The 27,738-nt window shown below is 42.1% G+C and overlaps 1 protein-coding gene across 3 annotated transcripts in view; it reads left to right on the forward strand.

Annotated features, from left to right (window-relative positions):
- The window catches only part of Pappa2 (pappalysin 2), a 592,890-nt gene that overhangs the window by 330,587 nt on the left and 234,565 nt on the right, over nt 1–27,738 (forward strand). For all 3 annotated transcript variants that reach the window (XM_087194134.1, XM_087194135.1, XM_004853387.3), the window contains one exon: nt 21,499–22,570. In XM_087194134.1, the coding sequence (XP_087050260.1) occupies nt 21,499–22,570 (1,072 nt within the window). The remainder of the gene's footprint in view (nt 1–21,498; nt 22,571–27,738) is intronic.

A 27,738-nucleotide genomic window follows, 5' to 3' on the forward strand; every position in this document is an offset into this window, starting at 1 on the left:
GTCTATTTAACACAGCCGAAGCAGATCAACCAAGGCCAAGGCCAAGGGGAGAATGTGTGAAGCTGCTCCCCTGTAGGGTCCTCCATGATAGCAACAGTCAAGGGGCTGGGAGGGTCAGAGCGTTGTGGCCACTGAGGAGTAGCCTGAGGTCAGGAGCCCATTCAATGGAGCTACAGGACTGAGCAGCAGAATAAGCCAAATGCTGTCTTATTTGGTGTGAACTCTTTCAGCTCCGGCACCCAACCCTGAAACCATCCTATTTCTTTCCTTCCTTCTCAACTTCCTTTCCTCTCAACCCCAACATACACAAAAGAGAAAATTTTAATAGGTTCCTCTGTACCCATAATTGATTTCAAATGTTCCCTGACATTGCCCAGCTGAGTAACCACCTGCAGCTCCAAGTTTCAGGAGACTGAGTCACTAAATCCATAGCAGGATGGGAGCCTGAGCCCTGGTTTCTTCAGCCGACAAATATTTATTGAGTGTCTTGCCATGCAGAGCACAGCAAGTCACTGTGGGGAATTCAGAGAGATCTAAGAAACTGCCCCTGATGCATCCAAATGTTAGAGCCCATCCCACGCAGAGTTTGGGAGACAGGCAGATATGGAATCAGATCTCTCCACTGACACTCATCACAAGTGTGCTTGTTGGCGATTTGTTGAGGTTTTTTAAAGCTCTGGTTTCCTCTAAATTGAAAAAATATATATAAATATACGACTCTATTTAAGTAAAATTACAAAAACTCTGAAAAATGAAAAATAACAAGAAGACAAAAGTCAGAATGTCTTGCAGAATTATGGTGATGTTTAAATTAGTCATGTAGATAAAGTGTGTCCAAAACATAGGATTCTTTTTATCCCCAGCTCTTTGTAAACTATTTTTATTTGAGACTAGGTCTTACTGAGTCACTAAGTTGCCTGGGCTGGCTTGGAACTTGCAATCATCCTGCCTCAGCTGGTATTACGACCAATGGGATTTATTGATGACCTGGCATGGATTATCACTGGGAGGCCTCCATTGCTAAGAGCTGTGTGTTAATTCACTCCTCTTTGGTTCTAACTCATTAAGCTTTCACTTTTCCCTAGGTGAGATATTAACTTTAATTCCTTAAGAATTTAGCTTGATAATCGGTAAAATAGGAATGGTGGCAAATAGGTTTTCTCACAGTAAGGCATTAAGATAATTAAAAACACTAGAATCAGAGTCCCAAAAGAACCATTTACTTTATTTTTTAAAATATCATCTGTTCTTTTTCAACCAGGTTGTTATATTTCAAACAAACTGGGCAATGATACTAAAGCCTCTTTGGAACCATAAACGCTTTTGAAAATCTAACGTAAGCTACACTCACTCCCTAATAAAATGTACATTTGCATGGCTTACATAACATTCAGAGCTCTCTAGATTTCCTGGTGGCCAGGTCTGCTGACATCAGGGAATTGTTAGGGTCTGTTGGTAGCTTCTCTGTTTTGAATGACATCTAAGAAATGAGATTTTACAGGATGTTTTTCCTAATAAGGTAGTTTTGTTCATGTGGAAGAGTTTTGTTCATGTGGAATATGGAGCTTTGTGGAAGACGGATTCACCCAGATATAAACAGGATATAAAAATGGGGTCACTTGTGCTATAGCTGTCGTTACCCAGTGAGACTCAAGGGTAGCTGAAGAGCTGGTCCACATCTTTCCCACAGCTCCTCTGAAGATGAGGTCCTCATGCCCCTCCTCCTCACTTGTCTCTCCTGGTATGCAGCAGTGCCAAACTCAGAGTATTTGTCCTCATAGGACCCCAAGGAAATGCTTAGTTCCTTTCACATAGAACTCAGCTCTCTGACTAGGACCAGGGATGCACAGAAGTTGTGGTGACCTTTGGCATGGAAGCTTCATCAATGCTGTTGTTGCCTGGGGGTAGGTTTGTCCCGCACAATGCCCATGAGATATCCATGAGATTGTGTGATCCGATGGTTGTAAATGTGGCTTTACAGCCCTCCGGAAGAGAGGCAATGTGGGGGTGTAAGTTGTCCAGTGTGAGGCAGAGCACACTGTCACGGTGGCCCTTTTTAAAGAGCCCATTGAGGTGCCCTGGTTCCTGATTCCTCGTGTGAGAGTGATCTTCCCTCTTGCCTGACTTCACAACCCTTCGTGTGTGCTTTCCTGGGGTGATAGCGCTTCTTGCCTTGCTGGTTATTTACATTGTTTCGCATTTTCATCAGCTGAAAATTCTCCAGGAGCTAAATGCAAGTGTGACTCACTTTTAGCATTTTAAAATATCTACCACAGTTTTAGACACCCAGCTATGTTTGTAGAATAAAATAGAAATTTAGATTGTTGGGTGCCCATTAGAGATTAGTAAAAGGGTGAATTTCCTGAAGCTAGAGACTCTTGGTGATGAATCAGGGTAGTGGCTTCAAATTCTGTTTCTGCTCCCTACACAGGTGTCATAGGGCTCCTGAGGGAAACTGCTGAATGCAGGGCTCCCCTCCCACCTTCACCAGAAGCATGCTCCAACTTACCTGATTTGTATGAGATTGTGTTCTATGTATTTTAGAAAGTTTAAACTCCAGGACCCCAGAGCAGGTGTTGATATACTACAACCAATGAAAGACATCAGTTCCAAAGCTGAAGACTGTTTTTGTAAAGCTTTACTGGAATACAGCCACACTCATTTGATTATATGTTCTCTGTGGCTGCTTCCCTGCTAAAATGGCAAAGCTTAATAGTTGCAACAGAAACCTTATAGCCCAGAGAGCTCAAAATATTTACTGCCTGTCCCTTTGCAGAGATATCTTGCCAACTCTTGCTCTCCAGCATTGCTTCTTGGACTCAGTATGCGGGAGATCATCTGGGATAGTTCTTAAAACATTGCGACTGCATGGAAGTAGACCTAGCAGCAGATGCAAAGGGACTGTGCCCTGTAAGGCTTCACCCATGGGCAGTTTCACTGACTGAGGACCCCAGGCACTGTGTTCTGAAGTTCCTTGCTGAATTTTCATGGGGGCCACAGATCCCCAGCTGTCAGAGGTAAAGGCAGACCAGTTCTCAGGACATAGTCGACTCTCCCTCCAGTGCTATCAGAGGTCTTGAAAAATTCTTGACCCTGCTCAGCAGTCTGGAAGGCTTCCTCCTAACTTTTCTTCCCTCTCTCCTTCCCTCAGGGTCAGGCTTGCGTTATGGGCTCTCCCAGCCTTTTCTGGCTCTTTCCATATTTTTTTTTTCCAGAATTGTCTCCTCTGATTAAAAACCTTGCATATTTGTTCTTGTTATGGTGTCTACTTCATGTCTTAACGTAACTCTTTAACCCAAATGCAGATTTGAATTTAGTAGGTCTGGGGCAACCTGAGAGTCAGCGTGTCTAACAGGCTTCTAGGTGCCACTGCTGCTCCTGCTGTGAATGTGTGGACTGTGATTTCAGTAGGAAAACTGCAGACTCATGAGTCCAGGGCACAGGGCAGCAGTCCTGTTCTGTAAAGAGACAGAGAACAAACAGTTCAAGCTTTGCAGGACCTGCAGTTTGTGTTGTAGCTGCTTAACTCTGTTGCTAGAGCAGCCAGGGACAGTATGTAAACATGATAGCATGGCTGTGATCCAAGAAGACTTTATTTTCAAAAACAGGTGGCAAGGTAGGTTTTGCTTGCAAGAAGTAGTTTGCAGAACCCAGTTATAAAGGATTCTTCCTGGGTGCCATGTTTTATCTATATTCTCTTGCTTTGCATCGTACTTCTACACTCTCCAGAAAATACCCAGAGACTGTGGCACTACCAGGGGTAGGGAAACAGTTTTTGTTCAAGTCAAAACAAAACTTCCAGGTATTTCCTGCAGGAAATAGTTGTTCTTGTTTCTTGGGATGAACACTCTGGGTGCAGTTTATATTTATTTCTTTCATTTTCTTTTTAATGCTTACTCTTTTTTCACATAAAAGCACATATTTATGGGTAGTAATAATTAGTCACATGTGTACAATGTGTAATAATCAAATTAAGGTTCTCTTTAATAATGTATTGAGATATAACCTGGTATTTCAAAGTTAACATATTTAAAGTATGCAAATATTTTTAGAATATTTGTGCCTGAGAATCATGCAACTGTTACCATACTCTAATTTTAGGACATTTTCATCTCATCCAAAAGAAACTGAATCTGTTTGAATTGTCCCTCCTCTCCTTCCTAAATCGATCACAGCCATAGGCAGCCACTAACCTAATTGCTGTCTTTACAGATTTGCCTAATTCTGGATATTTCATACAAGTGGGACTGTACAATAAATCAGCATTGGCGTGTAGCTTCTTTCACTCATGGTTCATTCATGTTGTAGTATGTGTGAATGCTTCCTTCCTTTTTATTGCTGAATAGTATTCCAGGATACACCATATTTTGTTTACTAGTCATTAGTTGATGGATATTTTGGTTGTTTACACTTTGGGCTATTTTGAATAGTGTTGCTATGAACACTGTACATGGATACATATACTTTTTTTGGAGGGTGTAGGTACCTAAAATCAGAATTGCTGGGCCATATGGTAACTGTGTTTAGTATTCTGAGGCTCTGCCAAGCTGCTTTACAAAGAAGCTGCACTATTTTGTAATCCTCACTAAATCATGAGGATTTGATTTTATATTTTTGGTCCTCAAAAAAGCAATAGGCACTTGTGGCATGACTGGTGAGTAGGCTCAGCCACTACTGATGTCTAGTAGAACCTCAGTGGTTTTGGAAAACTGTGAGGAGAGGCACCTGAGGCTTCTGCAGTCCCAAGCAACCTTTGCTGATGAGATGGTTGCTCATTGAGCTCTCTCCTCTCGCTTCTAGAGGGGATCCTAGGATGGATTCTCTCTTTCCTGAGCCGGGCTTTGCAGGAAGGCCATCCATATTTGGAGCAGACCATATAACTTTCTGTGCTTTTCCACCTGATGAGCCCTAAATGTGCATAGCCACTCAGAGGTCACAGTACTATACATGTGATTCTGACACAGCAGCATCTCCAGGAGAAAAGAAGGAGACAACAGAGTGAGGAAGAAGATGATGCTCACATAGTTCCCTTACAAGGCCATGACCTTCTCTGGGTCTTGCCCCAGCTAGATGCGTGGGCCCACTCTGCAGGGCTTGGCATCTGAGGCACAGAGTTGCAGCAGAGACTTCAGAATCATCCAGTTGTCTGGGGTGCTAGTCTGGGAAGAGGGGTTTCCTCTGAACATGACCATGTGATCTGCTCATCACCCTGTAGCTTCTGTGCCTGACATCTGTTATTGCCTTTCCTCCCTTTGCCCCCAACCTGCAGTTACTGTAAAAACTGGCCTTTTTCATGTCAGAGAGAAAATGTCGTAATGCAGGTGCACCGGTGACAGCTCAGTCCCCATCTTCTGTGAGCTGTGTACTCTCTCCCAGTTTTCAGAGACCAAACAGAAACCTGCAGGAGTGCATAGTAGTTCTAGGGCAAAGCATAGGTTGTTGGGTTAGAACTATTAGGAGTGACAGAGGCAGGGCTGGAAAATAGGAATCACCTTTGGCAACCCAGATAAATTGAACTGCTTGCCTGTCACCAGCAACACGTTGTCCTTCTGCACCTCCTGCTACCTCCTTTGTGCACTTTTTTCTTGCTCCTCTGGGGCTGACCATCTGATTCATTCAGAATGCTTGTGCCAGGAAGTTTGTCTCCTTCTTTTTCCTGCTTTAGTCCATGCCTGGAGGAGGCCAAATAAACACCTTATTTGGTGTTTATTAAGAAGAAGGCAGCACCTTAGTTTGGATCTTGCACCTTCACCCTGGATGTCTACTAGCTTCAGTTCCTGATGTCATAAACAAGTACATAAATCCCCTGCTTCTGCCTCCGAGTACATGCCATTAGGTTACTCTAGGGGCTCATCAAATTTGTTTCTGCTCACATCATATACCTCCTCACCCTAGCACCTTCCAGAAAGCATATTTCTTGTGCCAAGTTTGTGTGCAAAAAATAATAACATTTTTCCCTTCCCATGTTTACTACCTGCTTTAAAACAATCCTCCTTTTTTGGATTTTTTTAAAGAAAGAGAGCAGCCAGGAAATAAAGCTCAGTGGACAAACAAAAACATCCCGGTTCTCTTTATGAGTCAGAAGTGAGTAGTGAAGAAAAGTGCTCCTGCTCAAATATACAATATGGCAATTGGAACCCAAAGTCTGAGAACATTTTGAAGTCGAAGCATCGCCGTGACAACTGGTTGGGCTATCAAGACCAGTAATTATGGCTCATACGGCTCATTTTGGCAGTAGAAGTCCAGTTACCTGGTCAGAAGTGAAGTCACAGAACTTAAAAGTTAATCTGTGATCAGTTAGGCACCGACTCAACATTTGCTATTTTCCCTCCCTCCTCCCATCTCTCCTTCCCTCCCTCCTTCCCTCCCTCCCTCCCTGCCTTCCATTTGTTCCAGTGCTGGAGATTGAATTCAAGGCCTGAAGGTGCTAGCCAAGCACTCTACCACTGAGCTATAGCCACAGTCCAACATGTGCTAACTTTAAGTACTCTACATTCTGGGGCAGGTTGTGAAAGAAGTAGTTCAGTTCTGTATTTTCATTCACTTACCTTTTCAACATTCATTGAGCTTCTGTTAGGTGAATTATCAGGCATTTAGCCACATGCCGGAGAATCATGAATGATTAAGATGGGGCTGTGCCTGGAAGGTGCTAACTTTGACGAGAGCCAATCTCTAAATACATTAGTACAACCTGGCCTGTGGGACTAACCAGTCCTGTCTGGAGAGGCCCAAGGAGCTAACTAAAGAGGTGAGATTGGAAGGTGGCAGAATAGAAGGGCAGAGAAAAGGGGGCCTGATGGGGGTTCTTCGGACCTAGCGGTCAGGGACCACTGGTGACTCCAGAAAGAGCTACTTCACTCCAGTGTTGGGGCCTGGGAGAATATCGAACATTACAGTCCATAGAAATATGAATGAGAGGAAGGGGAATGAAGACAGATAGCTGCTTTAGTGTACTCTATATGGAAAACAGCTCTGAAGGAAGGTGTCAGAGAAGTTTTTATTTTGAGGTGAGAGAGATACAAGGTATCAAAGAACTGATAATCTAAAATGGGAGAAGACAGCATAAACAAAGGAAAGTAATGGAAGATAAAGGAACAGAAACATTCACGTGCAAATGCAAGCTCAAGCATTCCAAGAAATTACTGCAGACATTTTTCTTTGACCAACACTTCTATTTAGTACTTTGTACCAGGCCACTACATCAGTCAGTTTACAAATATTGACTCAAGTGCTCCTCAGAAAATCATCTCAAAGAATGAGATGGTGAAATTGGAGCACAGAGAGAAACAGGACATTGCTCAGGGTCACAGAGTTAGTCCTCACAGAGCCAAGGTCAAAGGCTGGCCCACACAGAGAGAGCCGGAGTTGCACAGCTATTTCGCACAGAGCCAAGGTTTGAACCTGGATATTCGGTCCCTAGCCGATGTCTTTTTCCTCTGTGTGATGCAGTCTTGAACTTTCCAGCAGGAGCAACAAGAAGTGAATTGGCAATGTCTCAGCTGAAGCCCTCTTCCATCTTGAGTTCATTCCTCTGCTCTCTCTTTGTCACTGAAGGGCCCTACACACACAGGTCGACCTCTGGGAGGTCCTTTCTCCCTCTGGTAACCCTCACTCCACAGCATCACGGGTCACACCAGTAGTCAATCACCACATCACATCTGGTTTGTCTCTGCAGTATCTTTTGTCCCTGTTGTATTCATCCCTATAGCCTCTAGCTTAATTTGGGCCCCAGGAATTCCAGCCATCTCTCACTGCAGCTCTCTGACTGCAGCCAAGGGGCCTTTTCTCAGATACTAAGCAGGGAAGAGGTGGTCCTGCTCCAAACCATCAGATGCCTGCTGCGCACTCAGCATAAACTTCTGCTTCCTTCGTATGTCCGGGTGACAGCACTTACCTCCTTGGGCTCACACTCGCCTCCAGGGTGGACATACACTTGCACACTCATCTGTGTACATGCACACACAGCCTCCCACACCACACTTACAACCACGCTCATACATGCTTGCACATACATACCCTTTCAGTTCGACTTCTAACAGCAGGAAATGCTAGCAGTGACACAGATGTGCTCTTTCCGCAGCTCTGGTCTCTGATGTCTGCCATTTATACTTTTATACCTGACAGGATACCACTTCCCAAAGCCACAGTCACCTGACTTGCTCCTGTTCGCCACCTGAGTTTTTAACCAATAGGACATCTCTTCCTGCAACTGCTGCCTTGGTTCTTTCAAATGACTGATTGGGGTGTGTGTTCCTGGAAGTCTGTACTCCGTCTTATCAAGATCCTTAGAACAACTTACCATAGTTCCCATTTTACTTTTTATTAATTAGACACAAGCTCACTGAACCCCTGCTGGGTACAGACCCTGCACTGGGTGTTGCTGTTAAACAGGCAGACCTGGCATTACCGCTGTGCCATTTCTGACCTAGCCCAGCTCCCCCACCCTACCCTGGTGCAACATGGGGATCACTGGGTGCACCCACTTCACAACTGCCCTCGAAGCACCCTGTATACATTCAGTCAGTAGCAAGTAATTCCTCCAATGGATATTTGACAAGAGGATAAAGGAATATGTGAATAAATGGAGAGCCAGCCTTACCAACTGGGGATGAATTATTCTATTTGCAAGTAGCCACAGGAATGCCTTTTAATCTTTAAGTCCTGTTAATTGGGAAGGTGGCTAAGAAGGTTGGTATTTCCTCATTAACAACTAGAAAAATTTACCCTTATCTTCTATCTCCATTCAGCCTTCTTCAGTGCCCCCCTTCAAGTCTCATTATACTTGATAAATATTGACCAAGAACTTGTTCAGGAAAATGATGTGGAATTTACAATTTAGTTTAACGAGGATTATGTTTAAACTTTAAGAAATTTGCTATTTTCCCATTTCTTCTGGTTTGCACAGTCTCCTTTTTCTCATAGGCTTTTCTTTTTGCTCACATTGTCCTTGTGAGAGGGTATGAGCAGGAGAGTTAGCACCTCTAAGGGGTAAACCTGGCCAGTCTGAAGGGGCCAACAGGGGCCTGGGAATGTTTCTTGGGTTTAAAGTCTTCCCAGCCTCTGCTCCTTCTCTGGTCCTCTCAAAATCTGGAGTTCCTAGCTTAGTTTATTTCTTTTATCCTTATCCATTCTCTCACTTACTAGTTCATTTATTCAGCACATTATTGAGCACAAAGTAGGTATTCAATAACTTTTTTGAAATAAACTCCAACTTCAGACATAATAATCATAAACATGAACCATAGCAGAGGTCTATTTTAGACATTGTTTGTTTCAAGACACATTAATGATGTGAAGTAATTGACAATAGGATATCCTTATAATCCTGATAATACAGCCCCTGGCATAGATCCTGATGACGGAGGTTATCTTGGACAGGATTCCCTCACTGGGTGTGGCAGTGTCACCGGGCCCTTGGACAGAGTGAGAGTGTGGGATGTCATTGACATGACCTCAGCCAGGGACTAGCCATGGCAGAGGAGGAGACATGAGGTGTTGGTCCCATCCTTTCTGCCTCTGCCTCTTGCTCTCAGTAATTCTGGGAACAGAGCAGTGAGATGCCATACAGTGGAGTGTGCAGAAAGCCAAACACTGACTGGGAAGGCAGCTGTTCCCTTGCTGTTCCCACAACCCCTATCAACATTGTCCTTCTTTGGGACTGCCTCCCACCAGCCTGAAGCTTTCCTTTTTTCCAGTCCAACATCTTTGTGATCCCCACTTCTGGTTGAAGTTCAAGCTGCTCTGCTCAGTGGATGAAGCTACTGATCACCATAGGCTTCTGAGGGCCTCTGTAGATCTCAGTCATCTATGCCTCACCCCAGCGCCAGGGCAGAGCCTTGAGCTATAGCAACTTTGGGTTGAATGAGTGCATAGAGAGTAATCTAGCTCCTTGTACACATAGAACTTGACCTTTTCTGACTCCTCTGCATGAGCCAGATTCCCAAGCAAAGGAAGTCTTTCTCTTCTCTCCACATGACCCACCTATTACCTGCTCTTTGGCCCTGTGAAGCTGTCCTTTCACTTTAAAAGTCTTACTTTAACCTCTTTGTTCATCTAAATCCATTATTTTAATGTGGTGGATATGAATGCTGGATCTGTAGTCTGATGTTCTAGGTTCAAGCCCTTTACTAGCAGTGTGAAGTTAACAAGTTCAGCTCTCCTGATCTGTAATTAGATCAGTGGTAATTTGTCTCAGAATTGCTGTGATGACTGAATAAGTTAAAGTGAATCATGGGCTTAGCATTGTACCTGGTAAATCATAAGCACTTGGTCAGTGCTGGTTGCTATTTTCATCATCTCTAGGGATGTGCAATATGCAGGGACCTGGAGTTTGCTCTCAGGATGCTGCCAGGCTGGCTCATGCTGTTCATCCCCAAGGCTTTCTCTGCCCATTCTAGTCCATGAAAATTCTTCTTTTCCCAAACTTCAGAGCACGTATATCTGTATAGGCCAACTTAGCATGGAATTATTTGCAGTAAAATCACAATTAACTGGATTCTAACTAACTGGTTATCCATAACTATGTTTTAGTTATTCTTCTTTTAAAGAGATAGAGGTATATAATTAAAACATGAGTTCAAAAGAGAAATCCAGTAAAAAAAAAAACACCCAAAAACCCTGTCCATGAATCTGTAGGGTCAGCCCAATCTGTTCCACTTTCTAGGGTTATAGTCACAAGCATGGGATAGTGAGAGATGGGATGATGACAAAGAAGCCTGCATAGATGGACCTAGACACAAAGCTTCTAGGCGTAGTGTATCAAAGCAACAGATAACCCAGTCAGCTTCTCCCTCTCAGATGGAAGAGAGGCCCAGCAAGGAAAGGATGTTTTCCCCATGTCAGGCAGGGGCAGGCTGGGACTACACTGCCAAGTTTCTTGGCTTGCAATTTGTTGTTATTTCAACTCTTCCAGATTGTCTTTCTCTGCTTAATTTAAGTCTCCCACTGAAAAGCAGAAGAAAATAATTTAGGATTATTTTTAATAAGAAAAGAAAAAAAACCCCATAACTTTAGTCTTTATTTAATCTGAAATGTCAGTTAATTAGACCACTTAATTCCCTTTGTCCTTTCTCTTTCTCACTCAGGGCCAAGTAGCCAAAGCCATTTCATGGCAGAGGTTTACTTGAGGTCAGCTATAAGCACCTTCTTTGCACACTGGGCTCTGAACATTCACCTGGCTTCAATTTGAACACACACACACACACAAACACACACACACACACACACTGTATTCTTTGGTTTCATCTCTGATTCTCATACTCATGGGAAACGGGCTGTGTGCCTTTAGGTTCTGACTGGCATAATATTGGGTGAGTATGGTCTCCATCCAGGTCGCTAGCCTCACAATACCTTATTCCCTAGAAAGCAGCTGAATCTCCATTAGTTACTTATGATTGCATGGCAAGAGAAAACCATTCAGATACTTATGTCAGCACAGGCAGTGTGTGTACATTGGGAGGCTATGAGACACACTGGATGAGTACCATTGCTATGAAAGGAACGCAGTGCCTCATTTTAGGAATGCCTGATGCATCTGTTCATTTCAGATACCCATTTTTGAATTGAGTCTTTATATTTGGGGGTCTGATTTTTTTGAGTTCTTTATGTATATTCTAGATAGTAGACCTTTGTCTGAGGAACAGCTGGTAAAAATTTTTTTCCCAAATTGTAGTTTGTCTCTTAGCTCTGTTGGTGGTTTCTCTTGCAGTGCAGAAGCTTTCTAATAAGATCAGATCCCAGTTGTTGATTGTTTGTGCTAGTTCCCATGCTACTGAGGGTTTGTTCATAAAGTCCTTTCCTATGCCAATGTCTTCAAGTGTTCTATTTAACTTATCTTCCAGCAAGTTTAGTGTTTCTGCTTTAATATTTAGATCTTCAGCTTTTGAATGACCTGCCTCCTGCAAATGCCAGAGTTTATAATCTATTGTGGCGCCATGTTTCCAAGCGCATGGTTTTCCATTTTTGTTAGGTGGGAGATCAAGTTGGTAAGAGGAGAAGCCAGCAGGCAGCTCTCCACCTCTGGAACAGCGGGCCACCCCACACCCCCTCACATCACAGATGCCCATTATGTAAACCACAGCCAGTCAACCACTGGGCACTAGGTGCTCCTCTTGGAATTCCAGTTTACAGGACCAGGTCAGGGCACTGAGTGCTCACAAAATTTCGTGCTGCTTGTTCCCAAAGTCTAATAAAGATGGTTGAAATGACATTCCAATCAATCATCAATCAATCAATTCCACCATTTAAAATTACACAGGAGACTCCCCTCTCACTCCTCCCCGTCTCCCTGTCTCTGTCCCTCTCTCTCTTGCTTTCTCTCTCCTCTCATTCCTTCTTTTGTGGAATGACTAGACATAGGAATGACTAGACATACAGAGTTTATTAAACTTCAGCTATTTATTTCCTTATGTGGGGAGAAACAATTTAAAGTGGCCCAAATATACTAGCATAATAAACAATGTCAGGGTGAAGTATTGACTCCAGAGGAAATTGGCCAGGATGAGTCAGAGGTGAGCAGTCTGATGATAGTTCCTGCTCTTCCTGATCCCCAGTAGGTGGAAGGAGGTAAAACCCAGCATGATGCTTTATGGGTACTGTGGGCAGGGCGATGGAGGTCAGTGGGGAGTGAGTGGTGCAGAAGGGTGTGGGGGGATTAAGGGATTATTTTCTGTATTACAGGAAATGGAATTTTTTAGGACCATTTGACATTGTCAGTTGGCAATATGCTCTTGGTGACCCTGCTAAGTACTTGTTACGGGTTCAATCCATTAATAGATTACTTAATTCTACCATGGGCAGTGTTGACCTTGATGTGACAGAAGTGTGGGGAAGTATAAAATGGGATTGCCAGCTTTCAAGAAGCTTAGAAGACAGTTGAAGACATAGGCCTATGTCTGCTAAAATGAGTGATAGCCACAATGAGTAATAGTACTGAATATTTGTTATGTGCCGAGCACATAATATTTAATGGTTTTACACATGTGAGTTCATTTAATACTCTTCCAAACCCTATAAATCAGGTGTTCTTAATACTTTCACTTCATGGATGGAGAATGAGGTATAGAGAACTGTTTGATATTGCTCAGGGTTGCAGAGCTGGTAAATTTGGTTGGTCTAGGGTCTCCAGCTCGGCATTTCAGCTAGAACAGAGTTGAGCACCTTTCCGGGATTTTGGTTGACTGCTTGAGCTGGCTGCTCTTGGTCTCTTGGGGAACTCCCAGGCCGTGGCAAGTCTGAGACAGTGGGATGGGGCAGGGTTGTCCTGGGAGGGCACTGGGAACGTCCTGAAGGCACTGGCCCCTCTTTGCAAGGCAGAGTACACCCTCCGTTGCCCATCCTAGCAGTGCTTTCTGGTCCCCATGACTTACTTTTTCAGCAAGAAGATAGTAACCTAACCACCCAAACAGTAGATGATGAGCGCCAAAGCCACGCGGCATCTTCCCGGTGTGGCCAAGGGGGCTTCCTTGAGGAGGTTCCTGCTGCCCCTGACTCCTTTTGGGGTGATGTAGTGTTGGGGCTGCTTTTTCACAGCTGTGGGCTTCACAGGTAACTGAGCCCTTTGCTTTTCAAACTTTCCAAGCAGTGCAATTTTTAAATTTTCTTCAAGCCCAGATAGAAATGAAAATGGTTTATTTTTTACTTGTCTGCTAACTTATTTTTGTCTTTACATTTTTATTATTCTAATCTTTTAGCAAAATCTGATCAGGTCTCTTTCTCCACTTCAAATTCTTTAGTAGCTTTTAATTTATCATCCAGAAGATAAAGCCAAAACTAGTTAATTCTTATTCAATGTTCTTTATGATCTATTCCAATGAATATACCTGGTTTTAATGCCAATGCCTTACATGCCGTACATCATCCATCTATTACCATAATTTGTTTCCCCAATAGATTGTTTTTCTTTTGGTTTTTTGAGACAAGATCTCACTATGTATTCCAGGCTGGCCTTAAACCCACAACACATATTAGTGAATGTCTAATATGTGCCAGGCTGGGTTCTAGGCACTGGAAAATTGGCAGCAAAGCAGACAAAAATACCCATAATTGATAACATTTTACAGTTTTTAGAGGCAGGTGGGTTTTTTATTGTTGTTATTGCTGTTTAGTTTAGTTTTGTTTTTTTCCAGTACTGGGGATGGAACTCAGGACCTTGTGCTTGGGAGGCAGGCGCAGGGCCACTGAGCTAAATCCCTGGCCCAAAATTTTACAGTTGTGAGCGTTTCCTACAGTTAGCCTTCATCTGCATTAGTGCACTTAATCTTCAAATGAAGGAGACACTATCATTATTTTAATTTTCAAATGTGCAGATTCAGAGATGTTTATTGCAGAAATTGAAAAATTCTTTTCCTATTGATCTGGGTTCATGAAATAAACACATTTTCATTATTTTACATAGTTTGGATCAGAATCTATCTATCTATCTGTTCAGAACCTACTTTGCTTGTTAATAAATAAGTGATGAATGTTTTCTTTTTCCCTGAATATTCTTTGAAAGTGTGACTTTTTAATGTTAAAGTGATATTCTATCATATGGGAGAACTGTATTGTTTTCCTGTTTTAAATAATGCTGTAGTGAGCAAATTTCATGTTTCTTTGAGGTTGGACACTTAAAATTTTTACTTCTTTCTCTTTTTTAGCTTCCTCATTGATGTCTTTACAGCCATTATGTTTCTTTTCTACAGTTGTCGCCCAATATTTGTAGGTGATGTGTGAGAAGAGAGAAGTATCGCAGATTGTCACTAGACAAATGTGTATTTTGTGTATTTGCATTTATATGTGAGCATGGGAGAGAAAGAGAGGGAGGGAGGGAGGGAGGGAGAGAGAGAGAGAGAGGGAGAGGCTTACCTGTGGATGTTGATTATATTTCAGTCACATCCTGTTATTGCTAATAAAGGCCCATCATGAAAGACTCAGACTGCTCTGATATGTAGTCCTGCTACTCTGGGGCTGGGGGTGTTGCTCAGTGGTAGAGGTCTTACCTAGCATGTGTGAAGATCTGGGTTCCATCTCCACCACTGCAAAACAAACAAAAACAAAACAGGAGTCCTGCTACTCAAAGTGGAGATGCATTTCAGTGCATTGACTCCACCTGGAAGCCAGTTGGAAGGCCACATTTCAGGTACTAGTTGAGACCTGCATATATTCGGATCCCTGGGTGTTTCAAATCTACAGTAAAATCTGAGAAACTCTAGTCTAGAGCTTCTGATCTTTTAGAAAGTCAGTGCTAGGTACTAAGAGTATAAGATTGAGGTGCTTTTGATTTAGCTCCCGGTACTGTCCCCAACCCCCATCAATAAGAATGAAATCTCCAATGTAGCTGCCATGCGCTGGCCCTGTGCCAGGACCATGCTAACCGCTGTCTATAGGTGTCACGTATGGGCTGTAAACTGCTCTATGTTCTTTTCCCACTTCGCCATTTTGTGCTCCCCTGCTCTCTCAGGCAGTCTCCAGCATTCCCCTCCTCTCCCTGCACACCTGCCACATTGTCTCCCACCCTATGCTTGGGTGGCCTGTGGAAAGCCAGGGAAATCCCCCGTTCTGGTTTCTATCATCTTTGCACATGATGAGAGCATGACTAAAATGAAAAGTGCTTTGTAAGGAGAGGTTGAAAAATTTGCTGGAAAGATGCTAGTGAAACGGTCCCCAGGAGGTTTCCCCTCACTCTGTGCTCTAATTTGTAAAACCTTGAACTCACAGATGAAAAGCTGGGCTTAATGCTGTCTTGAAGGCAAGTTATCTAGAACAGATGAAAAACACCTCCCCGGGATCTTTTTTCACTTTCGCCCATTCTTTCTGCACCCACGGTCCGGTCCTGCTCTCTGCCAGGTTTGCTTGGTCTTTGATGGATGGCTTCTTTCCTTCTCCTCCTTGGTTCTTTTCATCCCTCTCATGATCTCTCTGGGGGGCCAGGGTGTTGGGTAAGTAGTTCTGCAGAAGGCAGCACACGCATGTGCAGCAGCCACAGGCATAACATACCGAGAAAGGACCTTGCCTTGCAGCAGCCTGATTTATGGTCATGACCTAACCTGGCCCTGGTTTTTGCTCATTTTCCTTTTCAAAACAAACTTGCACTACACAGCATGTTTTTGTAGTTACCAGAGTTGATGACACGGTGTTTGAGTCCCCTGTTTTGTTGAGTAGAGTTGCACCTTCCTGGAAGTTGATGGGGCTTCTTGGAGAAGCAAGAGTTTCACTCCTGACTTAATCCCCCAGAGGTGTGGAGCAGAACTCTGCCATGGGGGTTTCCTGGAACCGAGCTTTCACCACTGTGTCAGTACCAAGAGCACCATTTCTGCCTGGACATTTCCTTCACCTTCTGCCATCTTTAATTGCTGTGAGTGATGCCCTCTGGGAGACTCTGCTATGGATAGAGGCTCCTGTCTGGATGGGGGCTTTTGCCCAGAGAAAGCTCTCAACAAGTTTTATCACAAGTGCTGCCATCCCATGGGTAGGCTGCTGAAGGAAGCAGCTCATTACATGATGGCTGGGGAAAGCCAGCCATCTGTGGTTGCTCAGTGAGGAGAACACTTGAGTCCCTTTGGAGAATTCTGCTAAGTCACATGCACTTACAGGACTGTCGGGATCCCACGAGACTGGCAAAAATGCTCTTTCTCTAGGCAAAGTCTTTCATAACTCAATCTGACTTCAGTAACAGAGTGGGTTCACCCTTCCTTGGCCCTGTAGAAAATTCACAGATGCTTGAGATAAATCCTCTTATCAAGAAATTCTCAAGTTGCTTTGTTTAATAATAATAATAATAATAAAATAACGATGATGGCAGCAATACAGCAAGGCTTAGTAAGCTGCAGTAAAAAATCACTTTGAATGGTGAAGGAAGATTTCACAGGCAAGCTGAGACTTAGGGCAAATCTGAAGGGTCTATCTGTAGATAGGAGGCATTACAGACAAGGGGGCAAATGTGCCATCATTTGTGGGGCTGGATTTGTACGTGGCATGTCAGTGTTAGGAAAACTACAGGGAGGAGGGTTTTGACTGGAAAGTATAAGGGATTGGAGTCTCAACACCAAGCCTGTGTAGATCCTCAGAGAGGGGCCCTTTTGGCTTTTGCATTTGTTTGAACAGTCTGAAATAAGTTAGCAAACTGTTCCTGAAATAGATCCTCCTTTGCTTGAGGGAAAAAATGGTATGAGCTGGCACTTTCTGCCCTTTGTCATTAGTGTGAAATAACAATGCCAGAGAGAGTAGCCTTTCAAGACTTCATGAAGACTTTTTTTTTTAATATTCCTTTTCTTATTCTTTTTCACCTCCAAGGTCAGTGTGGGTGAACCTAAGGCATGTGTCCCACAGCTGGCTATTTGTTATTATTGAAAGTCTGAGAGGTTCGCAGTCACTGTCCTAGGTGGTTGGCAGTTTTCCTGCCCGTTATAGCATCAGTAGCACTGTGGATGTACGCTCCTCTGTCTACCTAGTCTTGCAGTCGGGAGACTCCACTCTGTCAAAACCAACTGACAAAAGGTTCCACTACAGAAATGAGGAGATTTCTGGTAGAGAAGGAGGTGGGTTGACCAGTCTCTCTTCTCTCCTCCAAACGATTTCCACCTGTGGACGTGAGTCTGCACATTTTGGGGGAGTCAGATCCCTGCTGTCAAGGAGTGCTCTACAAATTTGTTAATGACACACTCACAGGGGCAATCTTCTTGTTTCTAAATAAAAACTAACAACTTTTTACATTTTATTTTTATTTCTTTGATTTTGTGAGACAGGATCTCGCTATGTAGTTTAGCCTGGCCTTGAACTCACTATGTAGCCCAGGCTGGCCTGAAACTCATGGCGATCCTCCTGCCTCAGCCTCCCTGAGTGCTGGTGCATGCCACCACACAAGCTATTTCTTTTTTTAGTATTTGAATGTTTTAGTGCAATAGAAAGAGCATGGGCTTTTTGGTTGAATAGGGTTGGTTTTGATCCCTATTTCTGGCACTTGCTAGATGTGAGACTGTGAATCATTTGCTCAGTGTTCTGATTCTTAGGGTTTTCTGCCCTATAAGGGAGAATATTAAAATGCAATTCACACATTGGTACACATATATGGTTTAATAAGGTTGACACGTGATCAGTGGTTGGAGCATAGTAGACATTTAATACAAGATAATTCAATTCTCTTTACTTCTTCTTGGAGTAAACAGATCTCCAGAGTGTAAAGAAAGAACCCAAGAAATAGAGAGAAGAAGAATTACTCCTACATAGGGACCACACTTAAAATTTCCACATTAGACAGTTGTTTATAACTCTGTAGCTATTAGGTTCATACTTTCTTGGAATTTTCATTATCACTTTAGGAGGCTATATTCCAGAATGAGAAAAAGACTTTCCTTGATGAAAATTGACTTTATGAATTCCAAATAACAGTAATTAATAATAAGACAATGGAGGGGTTTTTTTTGTTAAAGATACACAGGTGTATACTCCTCTACCAAGATACCCATGATAGGATTTGTTGAGTTGAGAACAGGAACACAATCAACAAGATATGCTCCTTTAACTGACTTTCTTTTCCCTCCAAGATCACTTTTTTTTTTCAAGATCACTTTTAATATAAAGTAAGGTGTTTGAACAAGTTCAAATTGATTTGATTTGTAACAGAAGGTAGTTGTAAGCAAGAACTGAAAAAGTTATTCTTACAGTTTTAAGACAACGTGGTCCAAATATTTGGCTTAAACACCACTACCGTCTTTTGAGTTACATCATTTGATCTGATTTTTCTAACCATGGGCTATCGTAGTTCAGTTTGGTGTTGAGTGATTTTGTAAATCATCTTCATGACCCAGTCCCTCTGTTCTTCCCAAGAATGTGGCTTTGATGATCAAGCAACAGTTATAACATGTTTTCTCTTATCACATGTACATCCAAAGTTATAAAATCTCAATGTTGCACAAGCTCAGAGTTTTACCACGTATATTGTGTTGGCTTAGACAGATTGTGTTGATTCTGTCAGCCTTTTCTGTGCTAGACTGAGAAGAAAGAAAAGTCTCCCCAAGATGTGATTCCATAACCTTTCTTTCACAACAAAATTCGTCTTGTTTCTGCTTCATGGAATCAAGGAAGCAGGTCTGGTGTCCTTCCTGAGGGCATTCGGGGAGTGGCAAGCTGGCCTGCCATCCTAGCTTGTAGTTAATGGGTGCTGAGGAGCAGAGCCAGAGTGGATAGATGTAATCCACAGGTGCAGTTGGTCACTAGGTGCTCAGGTAGATATCTTAGAGTTCAAAAATCAGAGTAGAGGCAGTGTCATCAGCAAAGCCACATCTACCTTAGTGAGAGGGAAAGGAGACAGTAATCCTGCAGTACTGGCGCTGGCTCTTACTGGTTCACCAGAGCCAGTGCTACATTTCTCTTCACAACTCCGTGTTCAGTGAGATCACATTGGGAACTTGAAATTGGCCATTGTGGGAGTAGTTTCTACCATAGAAATTGGCAAATGCTCCACATTTATAACTTTATTGTAAGATTTATAACTTCCTATTAGACAAGTAGAAATAATTATTTTATTGGTAATCAAATAGAAGTTCTAAGGACAGTAAATTATATTGTTTAAAATTGTAATTGGATGCTTAGCAGGTAATCATTTTTAATTATTTGGTAATTTATATGTCAAGTTCAGTAATTTAACCTCCAATTTATGTGCATACCAGTGTGGGGAACAAATATAAGATAGGCTTCCCAATTATTTCTCTTAAGAATCAGGTATAGGTTACAGATAAGTAAATCCCTGGCACTCCTATTAAATGTCTCATGGTGTTTGTTCACAGATCAGCAGATGACCTAATTAAGGCCATACAGTGCTTATAAAAATATGCAAATCAAGACAAGAATATGAATCAGAGAACTTAGTATTGATCTGAGTAGGTTTGTCTCTAGTTTTTGAATATCTACCTAATACAAAATTGTTTAAGGCAGCATTTCTTAAATTTCTTTTACTTTAGCAAACCTCAAAAAACAAACAAACAAAGCAAAAACCCAAACTAGAACATCCCTACTGTTTCACAGCTAGCCAAAGCCAATTCTTCAAAGTATAATTGTTAGAATTATTGGGTTGAATAGGAGCTGTTTTTGTTAAAAATAAATTTTATTTTTAAATCACAAGTTATTAATTTATGTTAGAGACAAGAGAATGTATTCGGTCATTTATGAAAACATAGAAACTTTATATCTTAATCTTTTTTTTTTTCTGGTACCAAGGATTGAACTCAGGACCGCACAATTGCGAGGCAGGCACAATGCCACTGAGCTACATCTCTGTCCCCTAAAACATACCTACTTTAAAAATATTTGCCTAACATCAGAATGGGAAGCCTTGGGGCTTATAAATTTTATCTTTCCATAGACAAGTACTGCAGCCTGGGTCATATAGGAGGTAAAGTGCTTGTTTAACAGACTAGGAGGAGAATGACTCGATGTTAATCCTGGCAACTGATCCTAAAAGTAGCAGATTTCTCCACCATTCATTCATCAGTTTAGAAATATTTATTAAGCATTTTTATATAAAGGCACTGCCTTCATGTAATTTACCAGTAAGAACAGCTGCTGACATTCTGCAGGGAAGAGGTGCTCAGGAGGAGAGTGTGAGTTAACCGAAGACTGGTTGCTGGGAACATTTGAGCTCTCCAAACTGCCTCAGGTTCCCTCTCAGCTGTGGTCCTGCCACATCTGACATTAGTACTCCTTCCTTGTTTGTAGAAGTGGATTTAATAGTCCTGTGGTTGCTCTAAGCAAGGTAATGAGGTACTAGAGGGAAGAGTGGAATAATATGTGGAAGTTAAGTCTTCTCTGAGAGATTCCTTGATGCACTAACTCCTTAGTCTCCCAATGAATACTACCATTTTAATGTTTAATAGAGAAAAATGCCTGGGGGTGGGTAGGAGATTACTTTCATTTGTAAAATATATACTGCCATCATCAGTTTCTGAGGAAATAGAAAGAGTAAGGATCACTGAGGGAAGGCAGGGACTCAAAGTCAGCAGGTATGAAAAATAATCCTGATGAAATGCTAAAGGGTGCATATAACTTCCATTGGATATCTGCATTACAGTTTTCATTTTAGTGATTTAAATATGCCAGAATGAGCTGGGCACCATGGTGTATACTTGCAATCCCAGCACTCTGGGAGGTTAAGGCAGAAAGATTGCCAAGTTCAAGCCTAGTCTGGGCAACTTAGTGACTCAGCAAGACCCTGTATCAAAGTAAAAACTACCAAAAAGGCTGGGAATTTAGCTCAGTGGGAAGGTCCTGAGTTCAAACCCTAGTACTGGAAAGAACAAAAACAAGCAGAATGAGCTAAACTGGGTGGAATCTCAAATCACATTCTTTTTGGGGATAAAAATTGCCACATGGTCTAGTATGGGAGTATGAACAGGAATCCTGGGTGAGGAATCTGTGTCACTTATTTGTTTCCCATTAAAAATTTATTTACACAGGCTTTCTTCTCCCTTTCTCCATTTCTCTTTGTTTCTGATATTTCTTGCTGGATTCTTCCTTCTTTCCCAGGTGTGTTTGATAACTGCTCCCACACGGTCAATGACAAGGGCTGGGCCCTGGGCATCCGCTCAGGGAAAGACAAGGGAAGGCGAGATGCTCGCTTCTTTTTCTCCCTCCGAACTGACCGCATGAAGAAAGCCACCACTATGACTGGCCATAGTCACTACCAAGCAGGCACATGGACACATGTGGCAGCCACTTATGATGGACGGCGCATGGCCCTGTATGTGGATGGCACTCAAGTGGCTAGTAGCCCAGGCCAGTCTGGTCCCCTGAACAGTCCTTTCATGGCATCCTGCCGCTCCTTGCTCTTGGGTGGGGATAGCTCTGAGAATGGGCACTATTTCCGTGGACACCTGGGCACACTGGCCTTCTGGTCTACTGCCCTCTCACAAAGCCACCTCCAGCACAGTTTCCAGCATGGAAGCGGGGCAGAGGAGCTGGCCACCCTGGTCTTAACAGCCAGTTTTGATCCTTTGAAGGAACAGTGGACACCCTTCAAGGATGAGAAGTATCCCCGGCTTGAGGTTCTCCAGGGCTCTGGGCCAAAACCTGAGATCCTGTCACCACTGCAGCCCCCACTTTGTGGGCAGACAGTTTGTGACAATGTGGACCTGATCTCTCAGTACAACAGGCACTGGCCCCTTCGGGGAGAGAAGGTGATCCGCTACCAGGTGGTGAATGTCTGTGATGATGAGGGCCTGCACCCCACGGTGAGCGAGGAGCAGATCCAGCGGCAGCACGAGGCCCTGAATGAGGCCTTCAGCCGCTACAACATCAGCTGGCAGCTGAGCATCCGCCGGGTCCTCAACTCCACCCTGCGTCACCGGGTTGTGCTTGTGAACTGTGAGCCCAGCAAGATTGGAAACGACCACTGTGACCCAGAGTGTGAGCACCCTCTCACGGGCTATGATGGGGGTGATTGTCGCCTTCAGGGCCGCTGCTACTCCTGGAACCGCAGGGATGGGATTTGTCATGCCTCGTGCAACAACATGCTGAACGACTTCGATGACGGGGACTGCTGTGACCCAGAGGTGGCGGATGTGCGCAAGACCTGCTTTGACCCTGACTCCCCCAAGAGGTAAGAAATTGAGCTTTATGACAGCCTACTTGTAGGGTATGTTTCTAGCATTGTTTTATCCTTTTTTAGCTTCTGGATTTTGAAAAACAGAAACTTCACTAACAGCAGAGGTTAGCAACTCTTAGGATCCCTAGGAGAGATGGGGAAGGTCTGGCCTATTCTCCTTTGTCTTCAGGCTCATCATTACACCAACCCACTGTCCTGACAGTGACCCCATTGGGTTAGTCAGCTTTCTGTTACTATAATGAAATACCTGAGATAATTGTCTTGTAAAGAGAAATGGTTATTTTGGCTCACTTCTGGAAATCTAGTACAAGATTCAGTGGCCCCATTGCTTTAGGTCTCTAAGGAAGCAGCACATCGTGGCAGGAGTATGTAGTGAAGAAAACTGTTCACCTCATGAGTCAGGAATGTAGAAAGGAGGAAGAGGCTAGGGTCCTATAATCTCACTGGAAGTCATCCCCATGACCTTAGGATCTCCTGTCCCACTTCCTAAAGGTTCCAGTGCTTCCCTATTATACCATTCTGGGGATCCACCCTTTAACACATGATCCTTCAGGGGACACTTGTCTAAACCAGAGCAGCAATCTTTCAAGGTACTCAGGCATCATTCTTCTTACAGTGGCCCTTTATTCCTCTAAACTCCTACTGCTCTGCCCTTATCAGAGTACAGCCTCCGAGGTGCTGTATATTTCATACGGTTATATCAATAAACCCAGAAGTGTTGTGCACCACTAATCACAGGCACTTTATTTCCTCTATGTAGAATACCATTCTGGAATTACAGAAAATAGTTACTCTTCTTTTTTCTTTTTGGTGGTGCTGGAGATTGAAGCTAAGGCTGTGTGCATGCTACGTACTGCTCTTCCACTAAGCTACACCCCAGCCCCAAATAGTTATGCTTTGGGATTGTTAAAAAATTTAAATCAGAGTAATAAATGCTCAGAGTTAAAACTATAAGATTGTAACAAAATACATAAGGAAAAACAACAATCTCCTGTCTAATTCTTCCCCATTCTTCTCCATTCTCTATCCTTGCTACCCATAAGTAACTATATTTAATTCTTTTACCTACGTTTTCTGGTAATTTTGCTTGTTTCATCAATTTTAAATATTGCTCATTGATTTGCTCTAATAATAGAGATGAGGCTTACAATCATACATTTACTCCCCCTTCTCAGCTTTCCAACACAATTATTTTACTATTTTTATTTATTTTACTATTTTTAGTTACAGTTGTTCCTTGGACTCCTATAAAATTGGTTGCAGCATCCCTCAGAATACTAGAATCTGCAGATGCTCAGGTCTCTTGTATAAAAGACATATGACTTGAAAATAATCTACACACATTTTCCTATATACTTTAAATCATTTCTAGGTTACTGTACTTACAAAACCAAGTGCAATGCAAATATATTATATTATAGAAATAACGAGAAGGAAAAATCCCATATACATTCAATATAGATGCAGTATTTTTGGATTATTTTTGATCCAACATCGGTTAAATCCACAGACACGGAACACATGGATATGAAGAACACCTGTATGTGTATTTATAACATTATGACTGTGAAGGATTATTCGTTGCAGAACAAAATGTTATTATATTATTATATTTCCTTTCTTGCCTCTACCCTTCCCCTACCTCATCACTTGAGTATCTATTTCCTCTTGGCCTTCTTTTCTTCCTATCTTCTTTTCCTCTCTTCTTCTTTTGTTCTTTCTTGATTTCTTCCTGTAAGTTAATGTATAGATTATACTTTTAGGGTTTCCCTTTCCTGCACACTTGTGTTTTAGTTCATTCTAGCCTCCTCCTCCAACATTCACCAGTTATATTTAGGTCTGTTAAACAGTTGTCACTCTAAGAGTTCACTGCTTTTTTGGAATCACTGTGTCCCCATCTACATGAATATCTCTTAATTTATTATCTTATTTTACTGGAAAACATCCTTAAGTAACTTTCCAACAAAAGATTTTTTTAGGCAACATTTTCTGAAAATGATTTCTCAGAATGTTTTAATTCTACCTTTATACAAAACAGATAAGTTGTCTTTGTCTAAAATTTTGAAGAAATTTTTTAATTGCCTCTAGTTTCTAGTCTGATAATTGTCTGTTTATATCTATCTATCTATCTATCTATCTATCTATCTATCTATCTATGTATCTATCTATTTTAAAATCATTTAGAATATTATCCTAAGCTTATCACATTAGGAATTTTATGATGACTTTTCTTAGGGATGGTCTTTTTTGTTGTGTATTATTTTACTGTGGATCCTTTCAATTTGAACATTCATGGCCCTTATCTCTGGGAAATTTTCTTAAGCTATTACTTTGATATTTCTTCATTCACTTTTCCCTGCTCTCTTTTTCTCTCCCCAAGACACCTGGGGATGTATCTTCAGAATTTTTCTGCCGACTTTTTTTTCTCTACGTGCCATCTTTTTTATTATTTTGTTCTGTTGTTTGAGATTTCCTTAATTATAGTTTCTAATTATTTATTGACTTTTTAATTTTAGTAAACATATTCTAAGATCTTTTTATTATTTAATTTTTCATTATTAATCTGTTTTTATCATAAGGATGTAATATATTTTGAGAATAAAGACAAGATTTTTTTAAAAAATGTTTTTTAAATTCTCATGTATCTTTCATGCTGGTGAATTTTCTGAAATACCTAGTGCTTATTTACAACATGAACCACACTTTAAAATTTTTATTTATAAGGATCCAAAAAAGAATAATTATTTCTGAATTTTCTCTTCAGACAGAAGTCTGAAGGTAGAAACACAGTAGAGGGGAGATGTCTTTCTGTCTCAACTCCTCATATTTATTTCATGTATAGAGTTTTTTGTCATCTCATAGCTTCTGCCTCACATCGTTTGTGCTTAAATTTTGTAATTAAAAATATCAATTTTTATAATTCTAATTTGCAATAATGGTAGTTTTAAAACTATTATTTACAAGTCAGATATGGTAAGCTAAGCAGAAGGACAAATAGAATAATATAAAGGGTAAGTGCTAGTAACTTTGTGGAGGAATTTAAGAATTTGATCTATATTTCCTGGATTTAAATCCAGACTGAAGCATGAAGGGCAGAAAGTGGGTTTTGGTTTTCTGTGCCATGGCTTGAATTGTTTCAAAAGACTTTGGATTCATAGAGACATAGACCTGTGGGTTCCTATGAGGTCCTGCAACTTGGAGTTAGAGGCCATCTCTGAACTGAGTTGCCCATATATGGCATCCATATTGTTAGAATTAAATCACAGAGCTCAAGCTCACAATTCTATTAGACTGTGACTCCGGAGGGCTCCAGCTCTAACAAATGCTCTGCTTGATATTTATGGAGCAAATAGAGTGTCAGGCAACAAAGTCCTTCCACACAGAAGCTCCCTGTTGGGTAGTGGGTAGTGGATAGTGGGAAGTGGGGAAGAGATCAATACATAGATTACTAACATGTTAAATATTACTGATCTGTGAATAATTCTGCTCAATTTCCCAATCCAACTCAATTTCCCAACCACTCCCAAAGAGAAACCAGAAATCTAGCCCAAAGAAGTTCCTCCCCAAAAGGCTGAGAGAGAGAGCCCGTGCAATCCAGCATCAAACATCTGCAACCCAGATGGACCTATCAAAGTGAGAGTATTTATCAGGCTTCAGACTGGTCAGAGGAGATATGAATTATAGATACATTGCCCAGCCAGTTGAACAGAATTACCAAGACAGAACTTGGCTTGTGGCTAGGAAAAGCTACATAAGCCAGATGTCTGTTTCTACATACTAGCTGCCCTGAGAAAAAGTCCACAGGAGTTGAAGAAGAAAGGAGGATGAGTGTCCACTTCAGGGAAATGGCAAATGTCATTCACCATTCCCTATAGTGCATCCCAGTGAGCCAAGGCAAGGGAATCTCCATGGCCTAAAGTGAACTTGGCTTCCCTTTAAGGCCTAATCATCATTTGATCATTGGTTCAGTTATTTTTCTCTTTAAAGTTATGCCACAAAGATAGTGTTCTTTGCTGCTGCACCTATTTTCCATCCTTTGCTTTTTCTCCTTTTCACAAGAGTTCAGCTAAGTATCCAAACAAATTTGGAACTATGTTATGTGATTGTCTCTCTGGTTTGCTTTCTGTATTTCAGATTTCATAATACTGCTGATGAGGAGCAAAATCACCAGATAAAAACAAATGGCTGAGCACAGTTTAACCAAGTCATCTTTTATCTAGCATCAGCCTATGCTATGAAGCAGTTAGTGGGATACTGTATGTCTATTTTCGGAAGCTTATGATGGCCAGGATTTCTTTGTATTCCTGTTAGTTCTCTGCTCATTCCCTCAATTTTCTTGGTGGAGGCTCAAGGGCAGAGGACCATTATACATGGCATGCTAGTACATGGCCTTCTTCTCTTGAAAGAGTCCTCCAAGAACATGGGCTAGGAGGTGCCTTGCAGGGCCAAGGCGAGAGAGATCTGTGGCTGTGCCCTAGAAGGGGTGTATCTTGGGACGGGAGGGCAGATACATGTGACATTGCAGGGAACAGGTAGAGAACCTGGTGCTACACAGAGCTGGACGCTGGGGATTAGCTGCTCTTTGCTCACCCACACTCTGTGGCTGTTGGGCCAAAGAGACGGTGGGGCGGGCTGATATAGTGGTAGGTCTGTTAAACATCAGCCAGGCTTCATTCTAGGTTTCTTTTGAAGTAAAGATTCAAAGTTCCCTTAAGCCAAAAAACAAAAAAAAAAACCCAACACATGCCTTGGGGAAAATAAGCGTAAGGGGTAGAAGAGGGCAGGAAGAGAAGAAAGGGAGGAGAAACTTCGAACAGGAACAGCAAGAAAAATCTCTCAGTCCCTCAACTTGAGTAAGCTCAGTGTGCAAACTCTAAGGGCACAAGTCTCCCTTTCTCCTACGCATGTCATCTGGCAGAGAGCAGGAGGGAAGAAACAAGAGACGACTTCTAGATAAACTAGGAAAGTTTCCCTAATAATATAAATGTCTGCTGTTTATTTTTCTACGGGCCAATTTCTCCCTAATTCCAATAGTCGCTGTCTTAAAAATAAACGAAACCCACAAGTGTTTTTGTTCACCTGGCAAAGTACACTTTCCCCTTCAGGTGAGGGTAGAGAGGGTGTTTTTCTCTTTTTGGTGGCTATTTCCTGGCCAAATATAC

Source organism: Heterocephalus glaber, unplaced genomic scaffold, assembly GCF_053883595.1.
Source record: "Heterocephalus glaber isolate CG9 unplaced genomic scaffold, H.glaber_assembly_v1.0 deba00001600, whole genome shotgun sequence".
Taxonomy (NCBI): domain Eukaryota; kingdom Metazoa; phylum Chordata; class Mammalia; order Rodentia; family Bathyergidae; genus Heterocephalus; species Heterocephalus glaber.